Below are 15,307 nucleotides of genomic sequence, written 5' to 3' on the forward strand. Positions count from 1 at the left end.
TCTCTCTCGCTGTCTCTCTCTCTCTCTCGCTGTCTCTCTCTCTCTCTCGCTGTCTCTCTCTCTCTCTCGCTGTCTCTCTCTCTCTCTCGCTGTCTCTCTCTCTCTCTCGCTGTCTCTCTCTCTCTCTCGCTGTCTCTTCTCGCTGTCTCTCCTCTCGCTGTCTCTCTCCTCTCTCTTCGCTGTCTCTCTCTCTCTCTCGCTGTCTCTCTCTCTCTCTCGCTGTCTCTCTCTCTCTCGCTGTCTCTCTCTCTCTCTCGCTGTCTCTCTCTCTCTCTCTCTCGCTCTCTCTCTCTCTCTCTCGTCTCTCTCTCTCTCTCTCTCTCGCTGTCTCTCTCTCTCTCTCTCTCGCGTCTCTCTCTCTCTCTCGCTGTCTCTCTCTCTCTCTCGCTGTCTCTCTCTCGCTGTCTCTCGCTGTCTCTCTCTCGCTGTCCTCTCGCTGTCTCTCTCTCTCTCCGCTGTCTCTCTCTCTCTCTCGCTGTCTCTCTCTCTCTCTCGCTGTCTCTCTCTCTCGCTGTCTCTCTCTCGCTGTCTCTCTCTCGCTGTCTCTCTCTTCTCTCTCGCTGTCTCTCTCTCTCTCTCGCTGTCTCTCTCTCTCTCTCGCTGTCTCTCTCTCTCTCTCGCTGTCTCTCTCTCTCTCGCTGTCTCTCTCTCTCTCTGTCTCGCTCTCTCTCTCTCTCTCTCGCTGTCGCTCTCTCTCTCTCGCTCTCTCTCTCTCTCTCGCTGTCGCTCTCTCTCTCTCTCTCGCTGTCTCTCTCTCTCTCTCTCTCGCTGTCTCTCTCTCTCTCTCGCTGTCTCTTTTCTCTCTCTCTCTCGCTGTCTTCTCTCTCTCTCTCTCGCTGTTCTCTCTCTCTCTCTCTCGCTGTCTCTCTCTTCTCTCGCTGTCTCTCTCTCTCGCTGTCTCTCTCTCTCTCTCGCCTGTTCTCTCTCTCCTCTCTCGCTGTCTCTCTCTCCTCTCTCTCTGCTGTCTCTCTCTCTCTCTCGCTGTCTCTCTCTCTCTCTCGCTGTCTCTCTCTCTCTCTCGCTGTCTCTCTCTCGCTGTCTCTCTCTCGCTGTCTCTCTCGCTGTCTCTCTCTCTGTCTCTCTCTCGCGCTCTCTCGCTGTGTCTCTCTCTCGCGCTCTCTCGCGCTCTCTCTCTCGCGCTCTCTCTCTCGCGCTCTCTCTCTCGCGCTCTCTCTCTCGCGCTCTCTCTCGCGCTCTCTCTCTCGCGCTCTCTCTCTCCGGCTCCTCTTCTCGCGCTCTCTCTCTCGCTGTCTTCTCTCGCTGTCTGTCTCCGCTGTCTCGTCTCTGCTCTCTCTTCTCGCTCTTCTCTGCTCTCATCTCTCTCTGCTCGCTCGCTCTCTCTCTCTCGCTCTCTCTCGCTCTCTCGCTCTCTCTCTCTCGCTCTCTCTCTCTCTCTCGGTCGGTCTCGCTGTCTGTCTCTCTCTCTTTCTCGGTCTCTCTAGTTCTGTCATGCTCTGTCTCTTCTCTTGGTGTCATCTGTTATCTCTAGCTCTCTCTCATATCGCATGTCTCCTTCTCCACCCCCCATTGCTCTCACCTTTCTATATTTTTCTCCTCCCCTTCTCTCTCCCTCCCCCTCTCTTCTTCCCCTCCTCCCCTAATCTTTTATAGATCATGCGAGAAATCACAGAGCACAAAATCAAGATCTACGAGTTCCCAGAAACTGATGATGAGGAGGAGAACAAGATAGTCAAGAAGATCAAGGTTTGGTTTCTCCCAATGCGCGCACACATACACGCTGCTTTTATTCTCCACGCAAGAGATGGAATTGAATAGGAGAAAAAAACTTGAAACAAACATGAACACGCATCACTATCTTTATCCCAATTGCGATATGTCATGTTTACAGCCCCCATAACATAAATCCAATAACATCTAACACTAGTATTTTGGCTGAGCTGGCCCCAACAGCCCCAGTATTGACAAGAGAAGACTGACTGGTCCATTGGCGACCGTGGAGACTGACGGGTGCGTTGGCGACCGTGGAGACTGACGGGTGCGTTGGCGACCGTGGCGACTGACGGGTGCGTTGGCGACCGTGGCGACTGACGGGTGCCTTGGCGACCGTGGCGACTGACGGGTGCGTTGGCGACCGTGGCGACTGACGGGTGCGTTGGCGACCGTGGCGACTGACGGGTGCGTTGGCGACCGTGGCGACTGACTGGTGCGTTGGCGACTGACGGGTGCGTTGGCAACCGTGGCGACTGACGGGTGCGTTGGCGACCGTGGCGACTGACGTGCGTTGGCGACCGTGGCGACTGACGGGTGCGTTGGCGACCGTGGCGACTGACGGGTGCGTTGGCGACCGTGGCGACTGACGGGTGCGGTGGCGACCGTGGCGACTGACGGGTGCGTTGGCGACCGTGGCGACTGACGGTGCGTTGGCGACCGTTATTTTGACCATAGAGCCATACAGAGAAGTTAGCTAGCGATCATAGGGCCGTACAGGTAGAATTAGTATTGATTAGGTCCACACGATCAGATGTCCTCTACTGGTCCAGCACACTGCACTTATATTGCACACTGCACTTATATATGTCACACGCAGTCATATACACGCAAGCAAATACACACAAACATATACACACACACACATACAGTGCCTTGCAAAAAGTATTCACCCCCTTGGTGTTTTTCCTATTTTGTTGCATTACAACCTGTAATATAAATAGATTTTTATTTGGATTTCATGTAATAGACATACACAAAATAGTCCAAATTGATGAAGTGAAATTAAAAAAATAACTTGTTTAAAAAATTCTAAAACATTTCGACGGAAGAGTGGTGCGTGCATATGTATTCACCCACTTTGCTATGAAGCCACTAAATAAGTTCTGGTGCAACCAATTACCTTCAGAAGTCACATAATTAGTTAGATTGCACACAGGTGGACTTTAAGTGTCACATGATCTCACTATATATACACCTGTTCCGAAAGGCCCCAGAGTCTGCAACACCACTAAGCAAGGGGCACCATGAAGACCAAGGAGCTCTCCAAACAAGTCAGGGACAAAGTTGTGAAGTACAGAGCAGGGTTGGGTTTTTAAAAAATAACTGAAACTTTGAACATCCCACAGAGCACCATTTAAATCCATTATTAAAAAATGGAAAGAATATGGCACCACAACAAACCTGCCAAGACAGGGCCGCCCACCAAAACTCACGGACCAGGCAAAGAGGGCATTAATCAGAGAGGCAACAAAGAGACCAAAGATAACCCTGAAGGAGCTGCAAAGCTCCACAGCGGAGTTGGGAGTATCTGTCCATAGGACATATTTAAACCGGTCACTCCACAGAGCTGGGCTTTACGAAGAGAGGCCAGAATTAAGCCATTGCTTAAAGAAAAAAGAAGCAAACACGTGTGGTTTTCGCCAAAGGCATGTGGGGAGACTCCCCCAAACATATGGAAGAAGGTTCTCTGATCAGATGAGACCAAAATTGAGCTTTTTGGTCATCAAGCAAAACGCTATGTCTGCAAACCCAACACCTCTCATCACCCCGAGAACACCATGTTTTTCATCTGCAGGGACTGGGAAACTGGTCAGAATGGAAGGAATGATGGATGGTGCTAAATACAGGGAAATTCTTGAGGGAAACCTGTTTCAGTCTTCCAGAGATTTGAGTCTGGGACGGATGCTCACCTTCCAGCAGGACAATGACCCTAAGCATACTGATAAAGCAACACTCGACTGGTTTAAGGGGAAACATTTAAATGTTTTGGAATGGACAAATCAAATCCCAGACCTCAGTCCAATTGAGAGTCTGTGGTATGACTTAAAGATTGCTGTACACCAGCAGAACCCATCCAACTTGAAGGATCTGGAGCAGTTTTGCCTTGAATAATGGGAAAAATATCCCAGTGGCTAGATGTGCCAAGCTTATAGAGATATACTCCAAGAGACTTGCAGCTGTAATTGCTGCAAAAGGTGGCTCTACAAAGTATTGACTTTGAGGGGGTGAATAGTTAAGCACGCTCAAGTTTTCTGTTTCTCATCTTATTTCTTGTTTGTTTCAAAGTGGTAGGCATGTTGTGTAAATCAAATTATACAAAACCCCCAAAAATCAATTTTAATTCCAGTTTGTAAGGCAACAAAATGTGGTGGGTGAGTACTTTTGCAAGCCACTGTACACACACACTAAGCACTGTTCTCAACTGTCACTGAGCTGGTGTGATCTCAATACACTACTTTATCTCCAGTCAGTTTTCCATCTAATTTAAAAAAGGGAAACCTGGTGAATATACTTGACTGCAGCGAAGGTCACACTAAAGTTGACTACTGCAGACTGTGTGTGTGCAGAAACCTGTTAGACAAGGCTATTCATTTTTTTTTTTTGTGTGTCAGCTGTGTAACACTTATCCCTCCCTCCTGCAGGATCGCTTACCCCTGGCTGTTGTTGGTAGCAACACCATCATCGTGGTCAGTGAGAAGCGGGTGCGAGGGAGGCAGTACCCCTGGGGTGTGGCGGAAGGTGAGGAGTCATGGGTCAGAGGTCACAGTCAGGTACTGGCCTGGACACACACACACACACATGCACCAGTCTTTGGGTGTTATTCAATATTAGCACAAAAGTTGTCCTACACATACTGTTTAATTTGAAAGGTTTATGTCTGGAAGAAGTACAAGCTATCTCACCCTACTATGGGGTCAGTACATTATCCGGGAAACTGCACTCTTCTTATAGTTTGTACGTCTGTGTGTGTGTTGGGGGAAGTGCATCTGCAGGTGATGTTGATTTAGAATGGCAGTTCTGCTTTGCCCCATAGGCCTGCTCTGTGTCTCAATGCAAATGCTCACATTTCTATCAATCAAATGTATTTAAAGCCCTTCTTACATAAGTTGACGTCACAGAGTGCTGTACAGAAACCCAGCCTAAAACCCCAAACAGCAAACAATGCAGATGTAGAAGCACAGTGGCTAGGAAAAACTCCCTATAAAGACTGGAACCTAGGAAGAAACCTAGAGAGGAACCAGGCTATAAGGGGTGGCCAGTCCTCTTCTGGCTGTGCTGGGTGGAGATTATAACAGAACATGGCCAAGATGTTCAAATGGTCATAAATGACCAGCAGGGTCAGATAATAATAATCACAGTGGTTGAAGAGGGTGCAACAGGTCAGCACCTCAGTAGTAAATGTCAGTTGGCTTTTCATAGCCGATCATTCAGACTATCTCTACCGCACCTGCTGTCTCTAGAGAGTTGAAAACAGCAGGCCTGGGATAAGGTAGCACGTCCGGAGAACAGGTCAGGGTTCCATAGCTGCAGGCAGAACACCGGGTAAGACAGGAGAAATTCTCCAGATATAATAGACTGACCCTAGCCCCCCGACACAAACTATTGCAGCATAAATACTGGAGGTTGAGACGGGAGGGAGACACTGTGGCCCTGTCCGACGATACCCCTGGACAGGGCTAAACAGGCAGGATATAACCCCACCCATTTTGCCAAAGCACAGCCCCCACACCACTAGAGGGATATCTTCAACCACCAACTTACTATCCTGAGACGAGGCAGAGTATCGCCCACGGCACGAACCCAGGGGGGCCAACCCGGACAGGAAGATTACGTTAGTGACTCAGCCCACTCAAGTGAAGCACCCCTCCTAGGGATGGCATGGAAGAGCACCAGTAAGCCAGTGACTCAGCCCCTGTAATAGTGTTTGAGGCAGAGAATCCCAGTGGAGAGAGGGGAACCGGCCAGGCAGAGACAGCCAGGGCGGTTTGTTGCTCCAGTGCCTTTCCGTTCACCTTCACACTCCTGGGCCAGACTACACTCAATCATAGGACCTACTGAAGAGATGAGTCTTCAATAAAGACTCACGTGGATAGGCAGACAATTCCATAAAAATGTAGCTCTATAGGAGAAAGCCCTGCCTCCAGCTGTTTGCTTAGAAATTCTAGGGACAGTAAGGAGGCCTGCGTCTTGTGACCGTAGTGTATGTGTAGGTATGTACGTCAGGACCAAATCAGAGATGGGTAGGAGCAAGCCCATGTAATGCTTTGTAGGTTAGCAGTAAAACCTTGAAATCAGCCTGAGCCAAAGACAGCGTAGAGTCCCATCTACGTTTCTAGTTTCAGCTCACATAGTTGAAGTGACACAAGTATTTACATGGCTGCAAAAAGTGTATTAAAATGTCACACTATTCCTATACTAAACATTAGATTACTAGAACCAGGTTAAGTTCAGTAGCCTCCTGCCCAACAGTTGACATTTAGAGGTATGTTGTGTTATCAACATAGACTTGTTATGTTTTCTTTGGCCCTGTGTGTGTCTTGAGTGATAAAACTCTGTCTGCTAAAACTCAGCATTATCTACTGGTGACATAATGACCATGGAATGTTCTAAACAAATAGAGTGGCACTTATGTCATATTGCATACAGCGAACATGACATTTGTTAATGTTAAAAAAAACACACAAAAAAGACAAACATTGAGATTGTATGACTGTTGCTATGTATCAACTTGTAACTATTTAGTTCTACTTCCACTCAATAGAACAGGCCCTTTAGATGGAGAGGTGTGTTTTGAGCAGGCAGTCCTTTATGTAAAGACGTGTTCTACTCAACAGGATATGTGTGTTCTGTTCTCTTTGATGCTAGACAGACAGAATGACAGGAAGCTGCAGGAGTGCCTTAGCACAAATCAAATATTTTTCCACTACCTAAAAAAAAAAAAAAACATGCATCCGACTAAAGAAATATGTGCAGGCAGGAATGCAACAGCTCCCTGGGAGAGATGATTTGAAAGAGGATAGTTTTACCATTTAACACGCGGCTCCTGTTCATGCCTCTCTGAATCTCGTCTTCTTCACTCAAACATGTTAAGAACAGTTGTAAATTAGTCTACAATCTACAGCACTGGTCTTAGTCGAGTAGACATGTTTATGAAGTCTTCTGAACTTTAACCTCATGACCCCAGCAGTCATCACCCCAGAGCTCAAATCACACACACATTAAATACCCTCTAACCCCATAACTTCTTCATGTCTCCCCTCTGCTCCCCACTGTTTTCTACCACTGCATGAGTATATGGTAAAATCAGTTGTAGCCTAAACTCTACAATTCAGATACAGCTCTTTATCTCTGTCTATGACCAGATAACAAGTCATGGTCTTTGATCTGTAATGAGTTATGTGTGTAGCTGTAGTTCTGGATAAGACATAGTTGTGTGCTCTCGACTGGATGATCTGTGTGGTTACTACTACCAGAGAGTACCTCTGTGGTGGTTCCATGTTAACCGCCCATGGGGAGTGAGTTTTGGAATTAAAAAAATGTTTCAGGCACCATGTAAGTGTGTAAATATAGATAGGGCGGGAGAGTGCAAGGCCACTCTTCAGCTTTGTGATCCACTCCCTACAGCAGTCAAACAGAAACCTCAGAGGAACTAGAGTATGTGGTGTCTGGCACCACCCTGTGGCTGCTGCCAGTATTACACCCATACACTCCTCTCTGTCTCCTCCCCACAGCTCTCTAGGAAAAGATCTCAATTGCATCTTCCCTGGAGCTGAGCCTAGCTCTCTAGCACGCTCTCTCTCTCCCCTGTGACTGCCACACCCCCTGGTGGCTACTGACTGTACTCTCTCTAACTCTTTCTCCGTTCTCTCTCGCTCTGTCTCGCTCTCTAGTGGAGAATGGAGAGCACTGTGACTTCACCATCCTGAGGAACATGCTCATCAGGTACCGTTACAGCACACACACTCTCCTCTGCATTATGGTCATGCTCCACTGAGTGTCCTGGTTTAAACGCTGCATGAGCAGTAGCAGATGGTAGTAGCAGATTTTAGTTGAAATAAAGTTGTATTTGATTTCAGTGGTTCTGTCTTCTTGTTCCAGAACTTACATGTCATCTAAATAAAGTTGTATTTGATTTTGATCCAGAACTCACATGCAGGACCTGAAAGACGTGACCAACAATGTCCACTATGAGAACTACCGCAGCAGGAAGCTAGCAGCCGTCACATACAACGGAGTGGACAGCAACAAGAACAAGGGACCAATGACCAAGTGAGTACTAACCAAAAGTTGACCAAAGGTGTTTGTATGTGGTTCTGTTTTCCATTTCTCTCCATTCCAGCCAGGTCTTGTGTAACAGCGTGGATGAAGGGAAGGAGATGAGGCCCTGCACTAACGCAATCCACTCCTCTGATCACAGGGACTAACACTCATCCACACACAGCCCAGCATCTGGGCTGGATCTAACACAGTCTCATAAGCCTGAGCCACTGCTAATTCACAGCCAAGTATAGAGAACCTCACTAAAATGATGCACCGTAAAATCACAGTAACCATAAGCTTTCATTAGCTAGCTTATAGCTCTCTAACGCACGGTCATCATAATATCAGCATGCTAAGTGTGTGTATGTTTCTGTTTTTTTTTTAGATTTGACACAAATGAAGGCATGTAAGTGTCATTTCAGTTCTTCCAGAACCCCTTGTTAGCTATGTTTCCATCCTCTCCTCTCTGTTTTTCCCTCATACAGATATCTGTGTTTAGAGATGCCGTTCTTTCTAGAGGCCCCTACCAGGTCATGAAATGGATGATATCATTCTACGGCACTCTAGCAAACTGCCCAGTCTTCATTGAATACTTGTTGGCAGAATACTCTCCAATAGTCTTCCTGGAAAATCGTATTTGTTTTCCTGTGAAGGGGCTCTTGCTTTCTTTGTGAGCTTCACTCAGCGTCCGTACCAGTAGAGCTTGTTGGTGACTTAGCGTTCACTAACTCAGCGACGCAATGGCTTGGCTTTACTAACACAGACAGAAATGGCTATTGAATCGCTAGGTCTTCCTCTCCCATGTTCCTCCTCATCCTCCTCCAGGCATAAGTGTATGCAGGAGAGATCGTGACAGGAATTTTCACCCTGGCCCAAAGTCTGAGTTTGACTGCTCTGGGGTGCAAGGCTTTAGACTGATGGATGTTGTGTGTGTGCACATGCCTCAACCCTGCAGGAGTCCATTGGCCCAGATGGAGGAGGAGAGGAGGGAGCACGTGGCCAAGATGATGAAGATGGAGATGGAAATGGAACAGGTGTTTGAGATGAAGGTCAAGGAGAAGATCCAGAAGCTCAAAGACTCTGAGCAAGAGGTACAGGAACCTAACAGAACACCTTCACACCACTCAATCAAATCACTGAAATACTCTGTTTGTTCCTATGTTTATTTGTGTATTTTCCGTACAGCAATCTCACTAAAAAGACAAACCACCGTTTTGAATGGTTAAATTGATTTAATTAACAGAAAAAGAGATAATAGGCCTTATCTTACCTGACATTAACACTACAAAATGCATCATTAGTAATTCAAAATGGGTACAGTCCATAGAGGGCTTGAGCTGTCAATCGGAGGATGATTTAGAGGCAGACAGGAAGCCCATCACTGCAGCTCCAACACCCTCAGAATGGCTTCCAGTTTTTCATCAGAAAAGAGACACTGCTGGTCACTCCTCCCAATCCAAAGTGGCAGGTATTTTAGTGGTTAGAGTCTAGTGGTTAGAGTGTTGGGCCAGTAAGCGAAAGATTGCTGGATCGAATCCCCGAGCTGACAAGGTAAAAATCTGTTGTTCTGCCCCTGAACAAGGCAGTTAACCCACTGTTCCCCGGTAGGCCGTCATTGTAAGTAGGAATTTGTTCTTAAATTACTTGCCTAGTTAAATAAAGGTTCAATTTAAAAGCCTTTCTCCCCTCACTGTCGCTCTGTAAAAGAGAAACATACTCCTCACCTCTGTGTACCAGTCAACCAGAAGGTTCTGCTCCTGCTCAGACGGGTGCTGGCTGTGTTAAAGGAGAATGGTCACATGTCTAAGCTGGGATGTCCAGTACGGCTCACACTGCCAGAGTCCCGGGCTGTCTCCCTCAACCTCTGCTATCCATGATGCCATCCATGGTACAGCCTGGACAAAATGCTGGATGAAGTCACTCAAGCTTAGATAGGAGAGACAAGTCACGTCTAGTCTTGGGGTGTTGCCACCAATCTGAGTTCCAAATCAACATTGGCGCCTTACAACCAAACATTCTACATTCAAAACATTCTAGTGAAGTTGCTCTATTTAATTGTGATATCATCATATTCAAATGTAAATGTATTCTTAGGATTTAGAATCACCAAGGGAACGGCAGAATGCTTTCAAATCATCACCAGCAGACATGATGAAATGTTTTAATATGGTCATAGCTGTGATTACATCATACTCAGTCAAACACACACATACTGTATATGCACACACACACACACACACACACACACACACACACACACACACACACACACACACACACACACACACACGACTCCAGCATGCAAATTGTCCTGTCTGCAGCTCCAGCGGCGCCACGAGCAGATGAAGAAGAACCTGGAGGCCCAGCACAAGGAGCTGGAGGAGAAGAGACGCCAGCTGGAGGATGAGAAGAACAACTGGGAGGCACAGCAGAGGGTGCTGGAGCAACAGAAACTAGACTCCTCCAGGTACAACACACTACTACAACACATACATTTCTATACAACATCATTACATGGAGTCAACCATGAACAATTATTTAACCTATTTATGTGGTGTTGTATAATACAGTATTTATTTTTCTACTCATCACCTCTTCCTGTACCTTCATAGAATATGATGGAATATTACTTAGTGTCCATTTGTTGAGAAACAGACTTGTCTCAAAGTTTGGAGGAAAGGGCAGAGATCAAAACACACACCCTTTGAGACAATACACACCTGTTGAATGTCTGAAAATGGCACAGGGCTCAGCCAAAGTGCTCCTTGATATCACACACACCACAGCCAATACTGTATATACAGCTCCTTATGAAGAGCTCTGCCTCTTAATCAACATAGGTCTCTCTCTCGCCCCTACAGGACCTTGGAAAAGAACAAAAAAAAGAAGATATTTTAAAAGTATTGCAGGAGGACCACCATGTAACAATGTACTAGTTGCCAATTGACCAGCCTGGACCGTCAGTTTGCCTGTCGACCAACAACCTGTTACTGATACTGTATGTGTGACGGAGCAGCGTGGTCTGTCTGGGGGAAGTTGGTTCTAACTGGGGGATAGAGGGAGAGAGGCTCCTCCATTAAACTCACTCACTTTCAGACAGACTCAGTCCTGGAACATGCTATATCACTGTACTATTTCTCCTTTTATCCCTCTCTTTTTTAATGTATATATGGATTTTCTTCCTGAAGTGGGCACATTAGATGGTTGTACAATCATGTTTTGTGGTTCAGTGTGACACACAGAAAAAGGACTTTAAACCCCAGAATGCCACAACTGCTTTTCTTTCACTTCCTTATTCTCTTTCTAGTTAGATGGCCTTGGAGACGGACTGCACTGCTATGTTGTAGTGTTCTATTTAACGCCAAATGACCAAACGGCAGAGTAGGAAGCTACTCACCTCAAGCTACTCACCTCAAGCTACACACCTCAGGCGTTTTGTTTTGGAACATTTTGTTATTTAGTTGTCCCTTTTATTTTTGTAATCCTGATCCCAACATGATATGCTCTTCCATCCCTTGTCATTTAAATGATCTAGCCATGGACGGCGTGTTAGAACATTGGATTTATTATTATTTTGTCTGTTTAAAATGTTTGGTTCTCTTATATTGGCCCTGCTACAGTAATCATTTGTTCATTATTCGTTTCATGTTTGTTTGCAGGCGTTTTCCAGTCTGGTCTTGGAGGTTTACTGTGCACACTGGATTTGACTCCAGCTGACACATAGTAGGCCCCCTTGACCACGGCTAGAGAACCCTGTTTTAGAAGACGGTGGGGAGGAATGCTTGGTTGTTGACTCAACCCGTTAACACAACCTTATTGTTGTTATTGTTGTTTACTTACAATTTCGAATAGCTGTAAATAAACAAGTCTATATTGACTGTAATAAACAACTGTGGGGTTCCCTTCCCAAACATCACATTTAACTCTTCATGTACTGCATCTCTATTTTTATTTGTCTTTTGTTTTGTTTTTATAGTCCCGTAATAAACTTGTGATACAACCCAGCGTAGTTTTATTGAAGGTTTTTGTTCAAATGGAAGGGAATTATTGTGGTAAGATGTGGCTTAGCTCACCCTTGAGTCAAATTACAAGCCATAAACTGTCTTCTGAGATGTATTGTCCTTCTCACCAAGATGCGTGCTATATTTCACCAGCAGGGGGCAGTCAATAACTACTGACTCCATCATATCTCAAACAGCAGGGATCATCAACTAAACTCAGCAACAAAAAAAAGAAACTGCCCTTTTTCAGGACCCTGACTTCCAAAGATAATTCACAACAATCCAAATAAATTCACCGATCTTCATTGTAGAGGGTTTAAACACTGTTTCCCATGCTTGTTCAATGAACCATAAACAATTAACGACCGTTCCACAGGTGCATGTTAAGACACTACCAGCTTACAGACGATAGGCAATTAAGGTCACAGTTATGAAAATGTAGGACACTAAAGAGGCATTTCTACTGACTCTGGAAAAACACCAAAAGAAAGATGCCCAGGGTCCCTGCTCATCTGTGTGAGCGTGCCTTAGGCATGCTGCAAGGAAGCATGACTGCAAATGTGGCCAGGGCAATAAATTGCAATGTCCGTACTGTGAGACGCCTAAAACAGCGCTACAGGACAGACAGCTGATCGTCCTCGCAGTGGCAGACCACGTGTAACAACACCTGCTCAGGATCGGTACATCCGAACATCACACCTGCGGAACAGGTACAGGATGGCAACAACAACTGTTCAAGTTACGCCATGAACGCACAATCCCTCCATCAGTGCTCAGACTGTCTGCAATAGGCTGGGAGGCTGGACCAAGGGCTTGTAGGCCTGTTGTAAGGAAGGTCCGCACGAGACATCACCGGCAACATCGTCATCTATGGGCACAAACCCACCGTCACTGGACCAGACAGGACTGGCAAAAAGTGCTCTTCACTGACGAGTCATGGTTTTGTCTCACCAGGGGTGATAGTAGGATTCGTGTTTATCGTCGAAGGAATGAGCGTTACACCGAGGCCTGTACTCTGGAGCGGGATCGATTTGGAAGTGGAGGGTCCATCATGGTCTGGGGTGGTGTGTCACAGCATCATCGGACTGAGCTTGTTATTGCAGGAAATCTCAATGTTGTGCGTTACAGGGAAGACCTCCTCCCTCATGTGGTACCCTTCCTGCAGGCTCATCCTGACATGACCCTCCAGCATGACAATGCCACCAGACATACTGCTCGTTCTGTGCATGATTCCCTGCAAGACAGGAATGTCAGTGTTCTGCCATGTCCGGCGAAGAGCCAGGATCTCAATCCCATTGAGCACGTCTGGGACCGGTTGGATCGGAGGGTGAGAGCTAGGGCCTTTCCCCCCAGAAATGTCCGGGAACTTGCAGGTGCCTTGGTGCAAGGTAACATCTCACAGCAAGAACTGGCAAATCTGGTGCTGTCCATGAGGAGGAGATGGCACTGCAGTACTTAATGCAGCTGGTGGCCACACCAGATACTGACTGTTACTTCTGATTTTCAAACCCCCCCCCCCCCCCCCCCCTTTGTTCAGGGACACATTCCATTTCTGTTAGTCACATGTCTGTGGAACTTGTTCAGTTTGTCTTAGTTGTTGAATCTTATGTTCATACAAATATTTGCACATGTTAAGTTTGCAGAAAATAAACGCAGTTGACACAGGACGTTTCTTTTTTTGCTGAGTTTAGATTCAGTCAAGTACAGAGAACCTCACTAAAATGATGCACTGTAATATCACAGTAACCACCAGCATTCATTAGCTAGCTAATAGCTCTCGCACGCACGGTCATCATAATATCAGCATGCTAAGTGTGTGTATGTAAATGTTTTTTTTAAAGATTTGACACAAATGAAGGCATGTAAGTGTCAAAACAAATCAAATGTATTTATATAGCCCTTCGTACATCAGCTGATTTCTCAAAGTGCTGTACAGAAACCCAGCCTAAAACCCCAAACAGCAAAGCAATGCAGGTGTAGAAGCACGGTGGCTAGGAAAACTCCCTAGTGTCATTTCAGTTCTTCAAGAACCCCTTGTTAGCTATGTTTCTGTACTCTCCTCTGTTTTCCCCTCGTACAGATATCTGTGTTGTATAGAGATGCTGCTCTTTATTTGACACTAGAGGCCCCTACCAGGTCATGAAATAGATATCATTCTACGGCACTCTAGCAAACTGCCCAGAAGTCTTCATTGAATGCTTGTTGGTAGAATAGTCTCTAATAGTTGTCCTGTGTTTAGGCTCTTGCTTGCTTCGTGAGCTTCACTCAGCATCCGTGCCAGTAGAGCTTGTTGGTGGCTTTGCTAACACAGGTAGAAATGGGTATTGAATCGCTGGGTCTTCCCCTGCCCGTCCTCATCCAGGCATAAGTGTATGCAAGAGATCGTGACAGGAATTTCCACCTTGGCCCAAAGTCTGAGTTTGACTACTCTGGGCTGGGGTGCAAGGCTTTAAACTGATGGATGTGTGTGCACATGCCTAAACCCTGCAGGACTCCCCTTGCCCAGATCGAGGGAGCACGTGGCCAAGATGGAAATGGAACAGAGACTAATGAAGGTAGTGTCTCACACACACAGTCTCTCACACACACAGTCTCTCACACACACAGTCTCTCACACACACAGTCTCTCACACACACACACACAATCTCAAAACACACACACACAGTCTCACACACACACACACAGTCTCTCACACACACACACAGTCTCTCTCACACACACACACAGTCTCTCACACACACACACAGTCTCTCACACACACACACAGTCTCTCACACACACACACAGTCTCTCACACACACACACAGTCTCTCACACACACACAGTCTCACACACACACACAGTCTCACACACACAGTCTCTCACACACACAGTCTCACACACACACAGTCTCTCACACACACAGTCTCACAAACACACACACACAGTCTCACACACACACAGTCTCTCACACACACAGTCTCTCACACACACACACACAGTCTCTCACACACACACACACAATCTCTCACACACACACACACAATCTCACACACACACACACACACACAGTCACACACACAGTCTCTCACACACACACACACAGTCTCTCACACACACACACAGTCTCTCACACACACACACAGTCTCTCACACACACACACAGTCTCTCACACACACACACAGTCTCTCACACACACACACAGTCTCTCACACACACACACAATCTCACACACACACACACACACACAGTCTCACACACACAGTCTCTCACACACACACACACAATCTCACACACACACACACACAGTCTACACACACACACAAGTCTCAC

The 15,307-nt window shown here is 46.5% G+C and overlaps 1 protein-coding gene across 5 annotated transcripts in view; it reads left to right on the forward strand.

Moving 5' to 3' along the window:
* LOC109903481 (septin-7) overlaps positions 1-11,996 on the forward strand; it is a 45,591-nt gene extending 33,595 nt beyond the window's left edge. For 4 of the 5 annotated variants that reach the window (XM_031788762.1, XM_031788764.1, XM_020500229.2 and 1 more), the window contains 8 exons: positions 1,612-1,704; positions 4,374-4,470; positions 7,623-7,674; positions 7,876-8,001; positions 8,378-8,398; positions 8,948-9,083; positions 10,314-10,459; positions 10,854-11,996. In XM_031788762.1, coding sequence (XP_031644622.1) covers positions 1,612-1,704; positions 4,374-4,470; positions 7,623-7,674; positions 7,876-8,001; positions 8,378-8,398; positions 8,948-9,083; positions 10,314-10,459; positions 10,854-10,890 — 708 coding nt within the window. In that variant the 3' untranslated portion in view covers positions 10,891-11,996. The remainder of the gene's footprint in view (positions 1-1,611; positions 1,705-4,373; positions 4,471-7,622; positions 7,675-7,875; positions 8,002-8,377; positions 8,399-8,947; positions 9,084-10,313; positions 10,460-10,853) is intronic. The other variant, XM_031788763.1, reaches the window with a different exon arrangement.
* The last annotated feature ends 3,311 nt before the right edge of the window (positions 11,997-15,307 follow it).

This window comes from Oncorhynchus kisutch, linkage group LG14 (assembly GCF_002021735.2).
Source record: "Oncorhynchus kisutch isolate 150728-3 linkage group LG14, Okis_V2, whole genome shotgun sequence".
NCBI classification, from domain to species: Eukaryota; Metazoa; Chordata; class Actinopteri; order Salmoniformes; family Salmonidae; genus Oncorhynchus; species Oncorhynchus kisutch.